This window comes from Protopterus annectens, chromosome 16.part0 (assembly GCF_019279795.1).
Source record: "Protopterus annectens isolate FY-2018-M chromosome 16.part0, PAN1.0, whole genome shotgun sequence".
NCBI classification, from domain to species: domain Eukaryota; kingdom Metazoa; phylum Chordata; order Ceratodontiformes; family Protopteridae; genus Protopterus; species Protopterus annectens.
This window is the reverse complement of record NC_056750.1, coordinates 683,567,532-683,587,730: the sequence shown is the minus strand read 5'-3', so window position 1 is coordinate 683,587,730 and position 20,199 is coordinate 683,567,532. Positions and strand designations below refer to the sequence as shown.

The 20,199-nt window shown below is 41.2% G+C and overlaps 1 protein-coding gene across 1 annotated transcript in view; it reads right to left on the bottom strand.

Annotated features, from left to right (window-relative positions):
• Positions 1–846: 846 nt before the first annotated feature.
• The window catches only part of LOC122790648 (collagen alpha-1(I) chain-like), an 882,142-nt gene continuing 862,789 nt past the window's right edge, over positions 847–20,199 (bottom strand). Inside the window, exon 27 of the mRNA XM_044058172.1 lies at positions 847–951. Coding sequence (XP_043914107.1) covers positions 847–951 — 105 coding nt within the window. The remainder of the gene's footprint in view (positions 952–20,199) is intronic.

The following is a 20,199-nucleotide window of genomic DNA, read 5'->3' as shown; positions in this document are numbered from 1 at the left end:
AATGGTTTAATCAAATTAATGCACAATTTTGTTTATTTATTCACCATATTATTAATTTACTACATTGGAAGCATTTTAAACACAGAAATATAAAAATATTTATTCAACATTTCAAGATCATTATACATTTATTTTATTTCATCTGGCGTTGTAGCATTTTCATATACACGCACATACATACATTCAATAAAAATAATATATTATCATGTTAATAAGTTTTTGATATTTTTGCCATTATATTTTATAGACTTGAGTTTAGACTCAATGTAACACTTCGCAAGCAACATATTCACTGTCTGTTTAAATGTTTATTGAATTTCAATTAATCAATTAGACGGTTGGGAATTGGATGTGTAATTACTATTTAAGTGGCTTAGTTTTGCATGTTCTGTATTCTGATGAAGCCTGTGGAGACGGACGAAACCTAGGTCAACGCTTGTATTTAGATTTTATTTTTACGAGGAATAAACGGTTGCAGCGTTCATTGGCCTTTGGAGCGGTTATTTTACGTGTTTCAAGTGTGTGGAATTGTGATTATTTTTATTTGAACCTTTACTGGTCTACGATACATACCACTACATTGACTGTGTTACCCATTCCTTCGGAGTGGTAGTAGTTTATTATAGTTCAGCACTTTCATCTAAGATACATGTCTTCAGACTTAAATCACACCATAGAACCTACCACGACAAAGGCCGCATTAAACAATCAGGCAAATTAGACAAATTCATTTAGAATAATACTAATATCAGGCACACTGATAAGTAAATAAGAATGAAGGCAAAGATGAAAAAAATTTGAATAAGGCATCTAATTTTTATCCAGTGTCAGTGTAACAAAACAAGCTTATATCTTCAAGTTGGTGGACAATAAAAATGAAAGTGAAGTGCTACTCACTGGCATTCCAAGTAAGCCCTGTTTACCTGGTGGCCCAGGTGGTCCAATAGCACCCTGTAAAAAATCCAACATGTTACTTTAGCACAAATCTACAACAGGTTATACAGGTCTGAAAAATAGAACCAAAACACGTATTATAACTCACCTTCTTAGCCAAAGGAAAGAAGCAAAATTTATCAAGTTCAACATGACAAATTAACTGAACAAGAACAAATACCATACTATTAGATTAACTCACTCTGCAGTGAGTCTCAGATCCCTTCACTTATCTCCACCTTCCATAGCACAGTTTTACGAACAAAAGTTTAGCAAGACAATGTTAACAATACTGTGCTCCAGCAAGAGTGATACTCAAATTGTGTGCTCATTACAGAGACCAGAAACAATTACAAAAAAGGTACTCTTCTGTCATTATAAAAGAAAACAAATGACTATGAGTGGAGAGGAAATAATCCAAGACCAAATATTAGTACTGAAAGCAGTCTCACAAGATGTGAAACTGTATAACCTCTTCCAAAAATTGAGTTTTACAGGGAATGTGTATATTGGAACTAGCAAGCCTCAGGAAGAAAATCTAAAACTTGATAGAAGCCTTCCAAGAAGATATCTTCAAGATCCAAAGAAGTCATCTTACCACTGTACTCTTCCCTTTTAAGACCAGTCATTGAATATAATGCCCCCTTTAATATGTACAATTCCAAGTAATAGTCTTCAACTGGAAATGCCCCAATAATGTTATACCAAGAAAATGAAAGGCTTTCAATCTTTCAACTATCCTGTAAGATTAACAAAACTTTCTTAATACTCAGCTAACTACTGACTGCTCTAAGATGATGGATTTCTCTTTTTTTCATTTATAAAAGACCCAGTCCTATTTCATCTCCTATTTTTCAGAAAACCAGTGACTGTGCAAACACTGTGGGGATAAGTTCATGCTTAACTTATATAACTTGCAATAAGTACAGAGGTCAAATATCTGAGCTGTTTGGCTGGCTGCTATCTACCTGCAATCAACTGTATTACAAGCTGAGTTAAGTATAAACTTGCAGTGTTACAGATAGTATTGCATTTTATTTTTCTGTTTATTTGCTTCATTGAATATTGTGGTCTCTCTCTGTCTGCAGTTAGCCTGGTACAAGTGTAGCAAACTGGTTTTATTGGAGGTTATTTTCACTCTTTTGATATTCAGTGTTTACCTCTTAGCCTAGAGGGTTTCTCTGTGCTTATAAGTGTTAGTCACATATTTATGAATTTATTTCTGCTCAAATATCTGAGCTGTCTGGCTGCTATCTACCTGCAATCAACTGTATTACAAGCTGAATTAACTATAAACATGCAGTGTTACAGATAGTACTGCATTTTATTTTTCTTTGTTTCATTGAATACTGTGGTCTCTCTTTCTCTCTGCAGTTAGCCTGCTACAAGTGTAGCAAACTGGTTTCATTGGGGTTATTGTTTTCACTTCTTTGATATTCAGTATTTAATTATTAGCCTAGAGGGTTTCCCTGTGCTTATAAGTGTTAACCACATATCTAAGAATTTATTTCTGCTCAAATATATGAGCTGTTTGGCTTGCTGCTATCTACCTGCAATCAACTGCATTACAAGCTGAGTTAAGTATAAACCTGCAGTGTTACAGATTGTAATGCATTTTATTTTTCTGTTTGTTTCATTGAATATCATGGTCTCTCTCTCTCTCTCTCTCTGCAGTTAGCCTGCTACACGTGTAGCAAACTGGTTTCATTGGGGGTTATCGTTTTCACTTCTTTGATATTTGGTATTTAACTCTTAGCCTAGAGGGTTTTTCTGTGCTTATAAGTGTTAGTCATATATCTGGGAATTTATTTCTGTTCAGATATCTGAGCTGTTTGGCTGGCTGCTATCTACCTGCAATCAACTATAATACAAGCGGAGTTAACTATAAACTTGCAGTGTTACATACAGTACTGCATTTTATTTTTGTCTTTGTTTCATTGAATATTGTGGTTTCTCTGTCTCTCTGCAGTTAGTTTTCAACCCTCCCTCCCTGTTCTTGTTATGGTATTAATCTTGGTGGCTTTCGAATTGCCAGCCCCTCCTGTAAATTTGTGTTTGAACACTCCTCCTGGGGCCATCTCATTTGCTCACTCAACTGAGTACAGTGAGATCATATTTTGATTTCAGACACTCCTACCAGTCCCACCTCTTCAGCTCTATCCACTGTGTACATAGAGAGCATTTGGGAATGACAGCCTCTGTAGTCTCTTAATCGTGCTGTACTCCATCCCTCCTCACTAAAAATAAATAAATAAATAATTTACTTTATTCAGCTGCTCTTACTGTAAATGTCTTCTGCCTTTTTTATTACCTAACTTTGCTGTTCTGTGTGCTCTTAAGTGTTCAAGCGCTCTTATTCTGCATTTATTACTGCTTGTTAGTAGCCTGATTTAATTTGTCTGCTATTGTGTGTCTTAGTTTTGGTTTTAGCACTTGTGCTTCAGGCCAGTTATTTTACATTTAGGGTTTTTGTGGACAAACCCTCATCAAACCCTGCTTTCCCCAAGTCCACCAAGTATTCAGAGTACTGCATTTCTGTGAATTTGTACAGAGGTGATACAACAGAGAGCTAAATTCTCCTAACTGTGAACAGAATTGGAACCTTTTCCCATCTTATATTCCAAACTGCTAAGTACACTTTTTGGAACTCAGTTTGCACTGTGCTGTATTTATATATTTGCTGTATTATTTATATATATTTGCTGTATTGTTTTTGTCCTTTGTTGTTGTCTGTACTTTGCTTCTCAGGGTAGCTCAGGAGCTAGTTTCAGGAGGGGGTTGTTCAGCCAGCCCATCTTAACTGTTTGTCATTGCCTGAGGTGTATTTTCTGTGTTGTACTTCGATTGATAGAATCTCCTTGTGTTCTGACTGAATGTGCTTCTCAAACAATCTGGAAATATAGAACTAATAAGTATATTTTTTGGCACTTAACTGTTCAGAGTTCTGCACTGTCTTAGTTTTTGCTTGACTGAATTATTTATATATCTGCTGGCATTGTTTTCTGATAATCTAAGTGCCTCCATTTTGATTTTTTCCTAATTTACTGCTTTCTGCACTTGTTTTTAGTTGTTTTTTAATTTAATTGCATTTATTTAAACTATATTTGCTTTACTACTGCTACACACTCAAGTGTGCTAGCTTGCAATGCATTTGAATTGTTTTTACTGCTGTTTAAGCTGTTTTTCTGTAAAAAAACAAAAAAACAAAACAACAAACCAAAAAAGTTCTAAGCTTTTTCCCACCTTTCCTGTAACTAGTCTAGTCTAGATACAGATTTGCTGTATCCAGGACTGTTTGTCACCTTCTGAGCCCCCCAAGCCTTTCTGTGCTGGAGGGAAGACTTTTAACTTATCAGTGGGAGTGGTAAACACTAGGTAGCCTATCTACAACAAGAGGAGTGGTTTCTGGCTCTGCAATTGTAGTTTATTGGCTGTTGGAGCAGTTTTCTCCATCCCTTTCAACTTTCTGGTTTAAAAGCCCACATTTGCACTTGTTTCCTGCCTTACCTGCAACTAGTCTAGTCTAGATACAGATTTGCTGTATCCCATACTGTTTGCAAGCTTCTGAGCCCCCCCCCCCCCGAGCCTTTCTGTGATGGAGAGAAGCCTTCTAGCTTATCAGTGGGAGTGGTAAGCACTAGGTAGCCTATCTACCACAGGAGGAGTGGTTTCTGGTCCAGGAACTGTAGTTTATTGGCTGTTTGGGCATTTTTTCCCCTCCATTTCAACTTTCTGGTTTAAAAGCCGGCTTTTGCACAGGTGTACGCTTGTTTAAGCTCCACCTTGTGGCGCCAAGCTGAAGTAAACTATTACTGGTGCCAGAAAGTCTGCTCTTCAGTTTTTCCCTTGAATCTTGCTAGTAGTTCTTTCTCTCTTGCACTTCAAACAGCTCAATTGCTTTCCACTTCAACAGGTTTTTGTAGCAATTACTGTAGCACACCTAAGTGCCATCAGCACTAGTTGTTCTTCACAGAAATAGCTCCAGTACTTAGTAGTTATGACCACCCCTCCTAGAATAATTAAAAGCCAGTGCCCTGCGCTTTCTCCTATTAACGTGGTGCACTTGGGCATTCTGAGGCAGTGTAACAACTGCTTCATGTACACAGACAACTCTCTCCTCTTACCTCCCAACACTCAGACTTGTGAGAGATGCATTTATATCACCAAATTGGAAGCTACGCACTCTACAGCTAAGATCAGACTAGCTAGTCAAGAGGAGAAGGTCAACACCTGCACTACACCACACATGCAACACACAACCCTCCAGAACACCCACAATCATATTTCTCACCTTAAAATACAAACCACATACCCACCTTCATGGAGGCTCCCAATAGAAATTTACCCAAACAGCAGAGACCTCCAAGACAGAAATGCACTTGACCACCACAACACAGGACAAACCACAGGACACTTACCTCACCTCTCCACAGTGTGCCCCTCAACTTAATCCCATAAGGCTAAACACCTTGCCCAATACACTAATCATAGGTGACTCAATAGTGAAGCACACAGATGTCCCACTCACTAGGTTGAATAAGGAGAAGGTAACAGTCAGATATCAGGTGCCAGAATCCGACACATAACACATGCAATCAGGTCACTCCACAACAAGTACAAGTATGACTCTGGCATTGTCCATGTGGGTGTGAATGACCTGAGCTGCACCTCCCTGGACTACATGAAAAGAGAAATGGTGGAGCTCACAGATTATGTGGCCCAGGTGGCTATGACCCTAACCATGAGCAATATCCTACTGTCACCCAGAATGATACTGCAGTACAAACATAAAATGATTGACTTCAACAATTGGCTAAGTTTCTGGTGTCATTCTAAGGGGATCCAGTATCTGTCTGCTTGGGATGACATGATTGACAGACCTTGATGCTTTGCCAGAGATGGCCTGCATCTGTCACCCCTGGGATTCCAGGTACTGGATAAGGCTCTTGCCACCCCTATAGTGCCTTTTTTAGGTGGTGTTCCAAAGATGAAATTACCACCGTAACAGCTATAAATGCAATCCGAGGGTCATGCTGCTCAATGCTAGAAGTCTAAATCTCAAGATGCACTCTCTCGAAGCACTTCTCAAAATGGAGAACATCGACATTTGTGCTGTAACGGAGACCTGGTTTAAAGTGGCAGAAAGCACCCCTGTGTTACCAGGCTACAACTCATTCCACATCTTTCAGCCCTGAAACATGGACCGCAGCTCCAAAGGCAGTGGTGTCTCCATATTCATAAAGGATATGCACCCCTCCAGACTAGAAGCCCAGCATAACACATCTGAGATAATTCAGGTACAACTAACACTGGGTACGATGGCAATCCGGGTCATAGCCTGCTATAGGTCCCCAACCATGTCCCTAGACTCTCACTCCATATTCCTAAGCACCCTGGAATCTATCAAGGTCAAACCCAACACTCTCATACAAGGAGACTTCAACTATCCCTTCAACAACTGGGAAAACTACTAAAGCACCAATGCACTAGCCCAACACTTCCTGGAATTCATCAATTACAATGCTCTGGACCAGCTCTTTCTGACCCCCACTAGAGAAAGCAAGATCCTTGACCTGGTTATTACTAACATGGGCAACTGTTGCTCTACACCAGTAGTCAATCCCTCCCTGGTCAGATCTGACCATAAACTAATCACCATGGAAATCCACATCTCACCCACACCCCCTGCAAAGGTAAACACTTGAAAAACTTCTCCTAAGATGACTTTAGGCTCCTAAAAACAGAGGTGGCTAACTTCACGGCACCCATGCAAATGGAAAATAGCTGCATGACTACCGAATCATACACCAATGCACTGTACGAACATGTACATAAATGCATGGAACTAGCCATACCCAAAAGAACCAAGATGCTCTCCTCCAAAAAAAATGGAAACCAATCTGGTGGTCCCCTGCCATTAATAACCTCTACAACAAAAGGAAAAAACTACTGCAGAAAAAGGAAGTCCCAAGACTGGAAAAACTCCATTACTGGCCTCAACAAAAAGTTGAGATCCCTCAACAAATCCTCTAAAGTCAGCTATGAAGGCAGAATTGCAATAGACACTAAAAACAATCACAAAGCCTTCTATATTTATGTCAAGGACCTCCACAGCAATACCCAGATTTGCTCTGAGTTACTGCAATGTTACCTCCTGTACTGAGCCAACAGATATTGCCAACATACTGGCCGACAGATTCAGTGCCATTGTTACCCCTCTCACCCCCCCCCAAAGGACCAATCACAATACTGGAAGAATGTCAAGCACCCAGCATTACTTCAGCACAGGTTAAAGCTGCATTGTCCAAGGCCAAGAATACAGCTTCCGTGGGACCTAATAATATCCCTGGCTGTGTTCTACATAAACTACAAAGCAAACTGGCATCACATCTGTGTGCCCTGTTCAGTCAAAGCCTCATCTCAGGCTTTGTCCCTACCGAATGGTGCACTGCTACAGTCATCCCCTCCATAAAGGTGAAGTAAACTGATTAACAAAGATATAGGAAATCTCCAAATTCTAGACCCCCAAGCAATTTGGCTTTGTGAAAGGGAGATCATGCCTGCTCAACCTGTTTGACTTCTTTGAGTCAGTCAACAGGGCTGTGGATGAAGGTAAGGCAGTGCATACAGCCTACCTTGATCTGGCCAAGGCCTTTGATACCATTCCTCACTCGCATTATTGATAAACTCATCAAACTAGACATCAAACCCTATATCACTAGGTGGGTTGCAAATTGGCTCACAGGACATACAGTGTGAAAGTAGTAGACTCGAAGTCAGACTGACGACCAGTCACAAGTGGGGTCCCACAGGGATTGGTCCTGGGTCCTGTCTTGTTCGGCATCTACTTCTCAGAAGTCCAGGCCAACACAAAGGGACTCTGGCGGACCAAGTTTGCAGACGACTGCAAGCTGGGAGCCATTAACTCCCCAAGTGATGCAGACATCCTACAGAAAGGCCATACTGAGACCAGTGACTGGTGTCAAAACCATGGCCTTAAGCTTAATGCCAAAAAATGTGTCGTCATCCCCTTTGGTTAAAAACTCCAGTTCCCACTAATTACCACATTGATGGGAGCCCACTGAACACTGAAGACATTATAAAAGATCTGGGGACACAGGTTGACAGCAACCTGTTGTCCATTGACCACCACATTGCCACTGTGGTCAGAAAATCTTATGTGGCACATCTCATTACCAAGGGCTTTGCATCCAGGAAGAAAGAGGTCATCATCTCTCTCTACTATTCCCTCATTAGACCAATCACTGAGTATAATGCCACATTTGGCATATTCTTCACTAGACACCTGCAACAGCTGAAGAGGCCACAGAAGTACATCACGAAGAGGATACTAGGCATTAAACACATGTCCTACATGGACAGACCCAAAAGACTCCAGCTGTTCTCTGTCTCATATTGCCTAATTAGAGGCGATCTTTGCCTAACTTACAAAGCCATTTATAACCCAGCCCTGTTAGAAATGCTACATCTAAAGAAATACCAATCCCTCCGCACACCACACTCCAGAGACCTCAACCTCATTACCACAATCAATAGAATATGCTGGAGGGACAGGTTCCTCACCCAGAGACTGCCCGTGCTCTGGAATAGACTTCCCATACATGTCAAGCAGAGCACCTCACTGTCCCTCTTCAAGAGAAATCTTGATGAGTGGATGGGTAATAGAAAGTTCACCCCAGGGATCAATCCAGTGGCTCTACTTGATAGAGGCACTGGGAACTAACGTCGGGCGGCACAATGCCAGGGCACTTCTATGGGCTAGGCTTGTAAAGGCTCCAGGGCTATTAGCCTAGTACACCTATGAACTACCAGGGTCTATATTAGATCAGCAAATGCTGATTGATCAAACTTATGTAAGCGAAAGCTTAAAATATCGAAGCAACAGAAACCAGAATTTTTTTCTAAGGAAAGAATTTGGTTGCCCGTTTCTGTTGCTTCGGTATTTTCAGTGCTGTGGTGGAAAGTTATGGGTCGGGTTCAGGTAAGTGTGTGATTGTGTGGATGCGAGTGTTAGGGCGGTTAGGTGAGTTTGGGTTATGGAGCGGGTGAGGTGAGTGTGCGATAGTGACGGACCTTAGGGTTTGGGTTAAGGTAAGTGGATAGTTACTGGTGTGTGTATGGTTTAGTGTAGGGTTAGGTGTCAGATTTTAGGTGTGTGTGTGTGGATTGCTGTTTGTTTGATGTGCTTGTGTTGTGTGTATGTGTTTTGGAATAGCGATTTTTTTTCCTTAGGAAAAAAAAAATCGCTGTTCTGACAATTCGAGATTGTAAACTTTCACTTCCATAAGTTCGATCAATCAGCGTTCACTTTTTTAAGCGTTCACTGATCTAATATAGACCCAACTAACAAGATGGAGTCAGCACAGAGCTACGCTATACTTCTACTAATTTTTTTTTAAATATGCTGATACACATGACACACAAACTACAACAAACAAAGGGCATATAAAAAGTATGGTGGGGCAAAAACAGCATGGCTTGTAGTATTACAAATGGAATACAAATTTCTAAATAAATTCCCAGACAGACAGTAAATGCCAAATACTAATACAGATGCTGTACTTTCCACTCCCTTTTGGATATGACTGATTAAAGCAAAGTGTCATCTGAGGTGCTGTTGACAAATTTTGATTCTGGGTCATGCAACAATGCATTAAGAAAGCAAGCAAGCAAGGAAAAAAAAAAGAGTTAAGACTAGAATTAATAGGAGGCGGCACATTATACTGTGACAGTAGTACCAGAGGCAGACCAGGTGTTCTGAAAGGAAAAAAATCAGAAGTTGAGAAATCTTACCAAAGAAAATGGTAGGAGGAGGATGGATAGACCTGTGGAGACAAAAACACAGAGGCAAGAAGGAATTCAGTTTCACAAGAAACTGCCTAATCTAAGCCATAGATTTTTTTGGGGGGATGCAAACAACAGCAAGGGATGTGAAGTAGGTAAATACAGGAAAAGTCTCTCTCAGACCATGCTGCAGTAAGAAGACGAGATGAAGAGGAGACAGAAATGTACCTAGTGCAGAAGAGCAATATATAAATAGTGCAACTGGAACTAAGGTAAATTCTGAGGGAACTAATAGAGAAGATAGTAGAAAAGCATGTAAAAGGTAGGGATGAGGTAGAGGAATGCTGGAACACTGCTGGAATGGGATCAAGGTAGCCATGAGGGACAGAGTAACAAGCATAAATTGGCAAAGGAAAAAATACAGCCCTTGAGACAGAAGAGTAAGAAAAGTACCTAGCAGTGATGCTAAAGGTAATGCTGACAGAAAAGCAGGTTAAAGGGGATCTCATCCTAACAGAGTCAGTGCTAAGAACCTTCACAAAGGGACAGACAATATCGGGAAGAGAGGTGTAACAGCATTAGTAGGACTAGTGGTGGGTGGTAGCACTGTCCCTAGGATGAAGTCTAGAAAAGAAATACAGAACAAAAAAAGGAAAGAGAGGGAATAGTTAACGTAAAAGATGTAAATAGTCAAGCAGACTGAAGAATTAGGGTCATCTTCAGGGATTTCTACAAAATCTAAATGAGAGATAGGTACAGAATGGACCAAGGAAATGCCATTGAGTAAACGAAGTGGGAGGATGAAAGCAGTGTAAAGTAAATGCAAAGGAGCAGGATGCATACAGACCTAACAGAAGATGTAGAAAAAACTATACAAAGCATGAAGGAAAGGAGAGCTGGAGGAGCCATGTGACTTCCCCACAGAGATTTACAAAGTGAATGGGTGGATTATGGCAAGTATGAGGGGAGAAGTACAGCAGAACATGGCAGACAGATTATACCTTGAGCTATGAGAATAGCAATGGTGTTGATCCTACAAAAAAGTGAGACTTAAGTGAAGCAGTAAAATTCAAGCCAATATTACTAAAAATGCAGGCAATAAAATATTGGCCAAGATCCTCACAGGGAAACTAGGTCAATATTTTTGTGGTACATAGTCATTTGTAAGCTAAAGGTGAGGTTTTGCAATAGATTAAGACCATGGACTGTAATCCAGAGTTAGAAGTCATGAAAAAAGATGGAATGCAAGAGCTGGCAGTAGCGTAAAGGGTTGTAATGCACAGATGTGTTCTCTTCTGAGGGTTGCTTATTTCAGTGAGTGAGGTGACCGAAACAAGAGACTAGAACACTAAAAGAACTTTTAAGGACAAGAAGAATGAGACAGAAGTTTATGCTCTATGCCAATGACTGCATATTACTATCTTCAAAGGTGAAGATAGCTTGGCATTAATAGCACCTTTTTTTGAAGGGTTTAATAAAAATTCAGAGCAGAAATATAGCCAGGAAGAAAGTCATGCTAGTCAGGACAAAGTCAGGGAAATGAAAATGACAAAAAAAAAGAAGAAACACAAGAACTGGAGTACAAAAAATATCTCTGATTACCAGACAGAGTGACTATCGCCACATGTACACTTATGGAAAATCTGGTGACACTGCCAAGGGAGGATGGAGAAACAACAGGAAAGTGGAAGAAGAGCTTTAGGTAGAATACATGCAGTGAGGATAATGACTGCGGTGCTGGTGCGGTAGCATCGTCGCCTCACAGTAAGACGTCCCGTTCGATTCTCAGAGCGTCTTCTGTGTGGTGACATGCGTGAATGTGCGTCCCTTCGTTGAAGGTTGTGCATCAGGCCCAGCATGTCGGCATGTAAAAATCTACTGCCAATCAATAGCGGACCGGAGTTCCACTGTGGCGACCCCTAACCGAGAAAAGCCGAAAGACACAACAACATGCAGTGAGGATAATGGCAAACCCAGTGATTTATCATGTATTAAAAAAATATTTGCACAGATTCAGGGAGCAGGAGCTATTGGAGAACCAAAGAAAAATGGATAGGTTAGTGTAAGCAATTAAATGAAATAAGAATGGCAAAGGCAAAACTGAGGTCATCAAGGATGAAAGTGAGTTTGTTGGCTACCACACACATATTTATGGCTTGATACTTAACATCATACAATGGTTAAGTATATGTAATAAAATATTGTAGAGAGAGATCAAAATGGCACTCAAGGTGGGTGGTATTTCAGAAGAGAAATTATACAGCAATAAGAACATGGGGAAACACTGAATTTGAAAAAGGTAGCGGAAGTGAATTACTGGGGAGGAAGGGTGGGGAAAGGAAAAGTAAAGAAACACAAATACCTACATACAAAGTGGAAGCAGGATTTGTTAGAAGGCATTCAGAGAGCAGACAATGTTTGAAACATTGGGAGTGCTGTCAAATAACTTGTGCTACTGAATGAGGAATGATACAACTTGCTACCTATTGAGGAAGCATGGTTGAAGAGTCAGGAAGGGAAAAAAAAAGGAAAAATAAAACTCTGGAGATATGGAAAAATACTCAATGCATGAGGAGGAGAACTGGAGTAAAAATGCAAAGCAGCAAGATATGTGTGGCTCTAAGGGAGAAGGATAACATGGCCATACAAGAAGCAAACAGATGGGCTAGAAATGGGATAAAGGCTGGAAATGTAGATAGACATAGTGAAAATGAGAAATGTTACAGAGAATACTAACAGGATGCATGGAGTGTAGGATCAACATCTAAGTATAATGCACAGGTGGTTCCTCACATCAAGAAGGATGGAACAAGAAATAAAAAAGAATAATCCCTGTTGGAAATAAGAAGTCGTCATAGGAAACATGTTCTTAGAATGGGAAAGGACAAAGACCTGCAGGACAAAGTGATAAAAATATGGAAAAGATTTTTGAGAAGGAAGAATTCAACACTTTGTAATTCTGCATGTGAGTAAAACATAAACAAGACAAGGGCCAGTCAATAAGAGAACTAACAGCACAGATGATGTTAGCAGCAGAGCACAGAAATGTTGAGAAAGCACCCTTAGCCAAATGGCACCCTACTCACAGTATTATTGGCTTGTGTTGACCATCTGTGAATGGTATGCTCCTGAGTATACAGATGTAATATTTAGGCATTTAAATACTTTTTTAATAAAACTATAAAAAAAATATTTATACTGTCAGTGACTATTATGTTCATCATATAAGCTAACTAAAATGAGTTAGCCGTTCTAAAACTAAAAATCTTTTTTTTTTTTAAGTAAAATTATGTCAGTTTTAGATAGATACTGAGTGACTGGCCAGGGGCCCATCTGGAGCTGTGGGCCCCAGACAGCCACCCAAATCAGCCTAATGTAATACTCCACAGTATGGACAAATTGATATCCCCTCATCAATAGACCTCAACTAATTATCAAAATAGTGTGCAGATCGAAAGAAAACATGAGACATGAAGCACACACCCAAAGGGAAGATTCTGATGACAAGTGGAAAGTTAAGGGGAAAACTTTGAAAACTCTTTCCACTCTTCTGTCCTCTACAGAGGTCTCTTAAAAGATATGAACTTGTTGACTTCGATGCAGGATGCCTCAATTTAGAACCGTATCCTAAATGGAAACAGACAAATGCAACAGTTCATTAGATGCCATGTAATTTGGCAACAAATGCTTCATCAAAGAAGGCTGATGATGACGATCTTCACAGAGAACAGCTGCTCAATAAAAGCACCCTGTCTCTCAAAAGACTTTTTGACAATTCTTTTATATCACTGAATTAGTCCCTAGATGCAAAGATCCAAAGAACAGCAGTCAGATGGTCCCTGATGGATCTCTAGTTACTTGTATACATGCAGTGGGGGGGGGAGGGGGGGCTGGATCCTCTCTTCTACAAGATGACAAAGTAAATCACATACAGGAATCATCCTCCAGCACCACAGAAAATGATTTCAAAAATAGTTAATAACAGCTCTGGTTTGTGCCCTGAAGTATGAAGACAAATATAAGAGTCACTTCCTTTTTGAGTTATTTACCTTAAGCCTTAGCATATACCCCAATATTGTAAAACTGCCAGAACTCAAGTTATGAAATAAATAATCAAAGTGACAATACCAGACAGCAGTCTACTGAACATTGTAGAATGACTGTAAAAAATTAACACAAAACTGGACACAGCCTTTCAAGGACATTCTCTCATTAATGACAAGAAACTGGTCTTGAAGGGCTGCCACAGCTGAGCTGTAAATCCACAAAATGTCTTCCACGGTAATAAAAAGATCCAAGACAAAACAAAAGCAATTCAGAGGCACAGTCCCAAACAGACTACTCAGCAACAGTTAACCAACAAATGTAGTAAAATGTTTTAAAAAAATCAGATGTTTATCATCCCATAGATGTATCATGAAGGGTGTCATCAGAATCTCAGGGATCTTTGTTTTCTTATGGTTTCCCCCGTTTGAAATTCCTACAGAATTACTTCAAATCCAGAATACATATCTGGAAAAATGAAATAAATAAATGTTGATAGAGAAGTTCTCTAAGAAAGCCACAAGTATTGCTTCAGAAAGATATGGTACTGCCAATCAGGTGCAGACTAGGTTTGTTCACAGTCACACTACAGGTAAATGGGTTTGGATCCACAGGACTGATCAAGGAGGAAGACAAGCTTAAGTAGTCAGTGGTCAACCTTACTAACAGAGGTATCAAGCTCTATACTGCTCTTTGGCGGATAACAAGGGTTTTGCACGCTGGTAGGAAGCACAATAATCAATAGATAGCAGATCAATACAATAGAATGCTCCTGCACAAAAACTTTCATGAATAGCAGCTGGGGTCACAAGTAAATCCCCTCCCATCATCATACTGTCACCATCATTTAGGGTCCCAGCAGCAAGAACATGTACCCATGGGTAGAAGTCTTTGCAAGAGTGAGTGAGTTAGTAGGCTGGAAAGATGCCTGTTAATGAGATATAAATTATTCAAAACGCAGCTGTAAAATGAAGGTATAACAACAGTAGTGGTAGTGAAAAGCTATCAGCAAGGACACTGCACTGGTAGAAGGATGTTCCCAAAAAGGCCCAAAGTGGGTTTTTACATGAAGGATGACCCATATGTAATGTGCTAATGATACATTCCTGTTATGAGCTGGCATACGAATTACAGCAAACATCCAGGGGTGACTGCCATTAAAGGATGGTACATACATTCCACACAATTTGTTGTATGGAGGCCCACTGTAAACAGTAGAGCTATACTCTCCACATCAGTTTATCTGTGAGGGGGTCCTCCACAGTGATCTGCATTTAAGAACTTGCTCAGCTGTAGTCTCCAACCTCAACTATTGACTTCTTTATTCAACTGATATTGAGGGCACATGAAGTCATTTTGGAACCACATATTAGATACATTAGTCATATGTTAACCTGTCCATCACATCCACTGAATGACCAAAAGTTCATAAGACAGGATAAAAAACACAAAAATACAAACAAAAAAAAAAAAAAACAAATGCACACAAGACTGTATAAACACATACTTGTTAAAAACTTGCGGGGAGGGGTCATCCAAGAACAGTAAGAAATTGGGAGAATAATAAGTATCCAGTGCAGAACAGTTCCTCACAGAGCCATTGATAAATGAATGTATATCTGCTACAAATGATACTCTTGAGTGCTCTGCAGTGGGATCAAAATCAGAAAAGTCCCAGAAGACAAAAACAGAACAGCAAATCCTCTAACACTGAAATGTTACAGGAAACCTGACTTCTGAAGGCATAATCAAAGCAATAATTCTTACAAGGTCTATTGCAGCCTGATGGCTATGCAAAATGCAGTTAAGCAATCCAAATTTGGAAGGGTTTGCTCAGCTATTGCAAATTCCTCCTCTAGAGCAAAAGAGAAAAACAGCTGGGATTCTTCCAAAACATGCATCCTCTTCAGAAACTATCTGTTTACAGCCCACATCCAGGATATAAATTAGACACACACACACACACACACACACACACACACACACACACACACACACACACACACACACACACACACACACACTCTTTCTCTTCTAATTTCTGTCACATGAAGAAAAACAGGGAGAGGAACAGATTGGTTTAAAGTCACCACTCTGCATGATATGTGAGGCAGTCCTAAGGAAATTATATCCTCTGAAACAACAAAAAATACTTCTCTACAAATCAGGTCCTAAAGCTCCAAAATGCAGTGAGTAGAGCTGATGTAAAAAAAAATGTAGTAGAAGATGAACATCAAAGCCACGGAACCAGCAGGCTCAGGAAGGAGACAGACATGACTGTCAGCCATGAAATTCACACCGTAAGGAAAAGGAGATTCTTAAAATGATGGCACTAAAGCAGAATCACTTTAAGAAACTGTGTGACACACCGGTGCTAGACCAATAGACCTGTCATCCACAATGCCATGATGGACAGAAATAGAGACATGATCCCTGACTACATAAATGGCCCTTATTCTTAATGCCAAACTTCTACTTGACAGTAAAAGTCTGATAACTGAAAGAGTCTGCTTACTGCTACCACTACTGACCCCTCCCTCCTTGTAGTGAAGAATCCAGACAGCAGCCTTGGAACTTAGTACATAGGTTCATAGTTAGGTAACTAGGCTGTCTGCCCAAAGGCATTTATAAGCCTAGCCAGAATGTGTTGGCTTTCGCTGCCCCCTTAGATTAGTTCTCTGTGCCTCTGTCCAGCAGAGCCACTGAAGTGATCCCCGGGGTAAACTTTGTTTCCCATCCACTCGTCAAGGTTTCTTTTGAGTGTTAGCAAGGAGCTCTGCCTAATGCAGATTGGAATCTTGTTCCAAAGCATGGGAAGTCTCTGGGACAGGAATCTATCCCTCCAGCACATCCTATTAATTGTTGTGGTGAGGTTTAGATCCCTAGAGCGTGTTGCTCGAGGGGATATGGTTTTCTTTAGGTGGAGCATGTCCATCAATTCTGGGTTGGACATGGCCTTGTATGTCAGGCAGAGATCACCTCTGAGTAGGCGGTATGCAACCAAGTACAGCTGGAGTTTCTTCAGTCGAGCTGCACAGGGCATCTGTTTGAGGCCAGTGATCCTCTTGGTGAGGTACTTCTGTGGTCTTTCCAGCTGTTGCAGTAAGGTACATCCCAAATGGGGTGTTGTACTCTGTGATGGGTCTGATGAGTGGAGGGGCACAATGACTTCTTTTGATCTGGATGCGAACCCTTTTGTGATTAGGTGGGCCACATAGAAGGATTTTATAACCACTTTGGCAATGTGATTATCAAAGGAGAGATTACTGTCTACTTGGGTCCCCAGATCCCTTACTACATCTTCCGTATTTAGGGGACTACCACCTATGTGGTAGTTTGTGGGTACTTCGTTTTTCCAAAGGGGATGACTATGCACTTTTTGGCATTTAGCTTGAGGCCATGATTTTGACACCAGGTATCCGTCTCAGTAAGACCCTTTTGGAGGATGTCTGTGTCAACCGGAGAGTCAATTATAGCCCCTAGTTTGCAGTCATCTGCGAACTTTGTCAGCCACAGTCCTCCTGTGCTTGCGTGTACCTCAGAAATATATGCAGAACAGGAGGGGTCCTAGGACTGAGCACTGGGGAATGCCACTTGTAACTGGTTTAGAGTCGGACCTAGCTCCCACAACTCTCACCATGTGGGTTCTGTCCGTGAGCCAGCTGGCAGCCCATCTTATGACGTAGGGGTTTATGTTCAGGCTGGTGAGCTTGTCTATAATACCAGAATGGGGAATGGTGTTGAAGGCCTTTGCAAGGTCTAGGTAGGCTGTGTGTACCACCTTTCCCTCATCTGTATCCTTGGTAACTGCCTTAAAGTCATACACCAGGTTTAGGAGGCAGGATCTGCCCTTAACAAAGCCGAACTGGGTAAGGTCCAGTGTTTGGAGGTTCCCAATGTCTCTGTTAATGAGTTCCATGATGATGCGCTCCATAGCCTTGCAGACCAAGCTAGTCAGGCTTATAGGGCGATAGTTCCCAGGGTCTGTTGTGGCTCCACCTTTGTGGAGCGGAATAACCGTTGCTGTGTGCCACTCTATGGGTACATAGCCCGTGGAGAGGCTGAGTTTGAACAGTGTGTTTAGGTGAGGGGTTAGTTCATCTTTGAGCTTGTGTAGGACGCAGCCTGGGTCCCCATCCAGTCCCACTGATGCTGTGTTTTTGGCTTTGGAGAGGGCTGTTTTAACCTGACTGTCTGTGATTTCAGGGACTCTACATTCTTCTGGTATGGTTATGGGCCCTTTTGGGGGTGAAGTTTGCACTGAACCTGTATTCCAGGATATTGGCGATATCAGTCGGTTCAGTGTATTCTGTGCCATTCTGCACTAACTCTGAGTGGATCTGAGCATTGCCACTTAGATTCCTGACATAGCTAAAGAATGCCTTATGGTTATCTTTGGAGTCCTTGCTAATTTTTCTTTCGAAGCTCGTCTTAGATGATTTTATGAGGGATCGTAGTTTCTTGCTGATACTGATCAGGGATGTCTTCCCTTCTTGGGATTTTACTCTTTTCTGTACTATTTTTCTCCTTCTATTGTATAGCTTGTTTATGGAAGGTGTCCACCAGACTGGTTTCCTTTTCTTGGAGGAGTGAGTTTTGGTTTTGCTTGGGATAGCATGATCCATGCATTCTTGTAGGTGCCCGTAGAATGTATTAGTAAAGGATTTTGCAGCTTGGACAGTGTTATCCTTTAGCATGGGGGCTTTGAAACTTTCCACCTCGGTCTTAAGTAATGTGAAGTTTGGTTTTGAAAAGTTTTTCGTGGTGGTTTCCTTGTCCGGGGATGGGGGCAGAATGTGGATATCCAGAGTGATTTGTTTATGGTCAGATCTAACCAGCGAGGGGTTGACCTCCAGTGTGGAACACCGATCGCCCATGTTTATGATGACCAGGTCCAATATGTTGTCATCTCTGGTGGGAGTATTGACCAGTTGATCCAGGGAGTTTGAGTTTATAAATTCCAGGAAATGTTGGGCAAGGGAGTTAGTACTTGAGTAGTTCTCCCAGTTAATGTTTGAGTAATTGAAATCACCCAATATTGGGGTGTTTGCTAGGACCGTTGTTTCCCAGTGTTTCCAGAAATGTGGAATGGGTGTCCTGGGACATGCTGGGTGTTCTGTAGCAAGCTACAATTTGAACTGCAGTTTTGCCCATTGTTAGTTGCACGTGGATGATCTCTGAAGCATCGTGCTGTGCCACTAACCTGGAGGTGTGGGTATCTTTGATGAATATGGATACGCCGCCGCCTTTTGTATTTCGGTTCGGGTTCTTTGGCTAAAATGTATGGTATGTGTTGTAGCCTGGTAGTGCTGGAGTGCTCTCTGGAGCCTTAAACCAGGTTTCTGTTACTGCACATATATCAATTTTCTCCGTACTGAGGAGTGCCTCAAGTGCGTGCATTTTGAGGTTTAGACTTCTGGCATTGAGTAACATTGCCCTCAGTTTTTTTTTACTTGTGCTATTTACAGTGATGGGTTTGTCTTTTGAGTCTTGCCTAAAAAAGGCACAATGGGAGACAAGAGCCTTGGCCAGTATTCAAATGCCTAAGGGTGACAGATGCAAGCCATCTCTAGCGAAGCAGCGTGGCTTGTCGAGCATGTCATCCCAGCTGGACAGACACTGGATCCCCTTGGAATGACACCAGAAACTTAGCCAATTGTTGAAACTGATAATTTTTTTCTTTATACTGTGGTATCATTTTTGGTGAGGGCAGGATGCTACTCAGGGTCAGGGTCATACCAGCCCAGGCTATGTGATCAGAGAGCTCTTCCATGTCTCTTTTCATGTAGTCCAGGGAGGTATGGCTCAGGTAATTCGCACCAACATGGACAATGACAGAGTCATATTTGTACTTGTTCCGGAGTGACCTGAGTGCTTGTGTTATGTGGTGGTTCCTGGCACCCGACAGGCAGTGAACAGTAACCTTCTCCTTATTCAACCTAGTGAGTGGGACGTCATTGTGCCTGACTACAGAGTCACGTATTACTAGTGTGCTGGGTATGTTATTTTGCCTTAAGGGCTGTGATTGTGTGGCACACTGGGTTTGTGAAGTATGTGTTTCATGGTTTGTGTTGGGGGGTGCAGGTTGCTTGGATGCCTGCTTTGGAGGTCTCTGTTGCTTTTGCAGATTTTTATTTAGAGCCTCTGAGTATGTTTTCATGTATTTGTGTGTTTTTTGCTGGTGCTGATTTAATGGATCTATGTGAGACTGGTGACATGATGCAAGTATTTCCCTTCTCCTCTTGACTGATCCAGTCTTGGGATGAGAGAGCTTAGTCTTCAGTTTGGCTGTATAACTGCATCTCTCACATGTATTAGTGTTTGGTGGTAGGAGGAGAGAGGGTTGTCTGTGTACCATGAGGCAGTTGTAGCATTGCCTCAAAATGCCCAGATTCACCAGTTGGACTGGAGAGTACA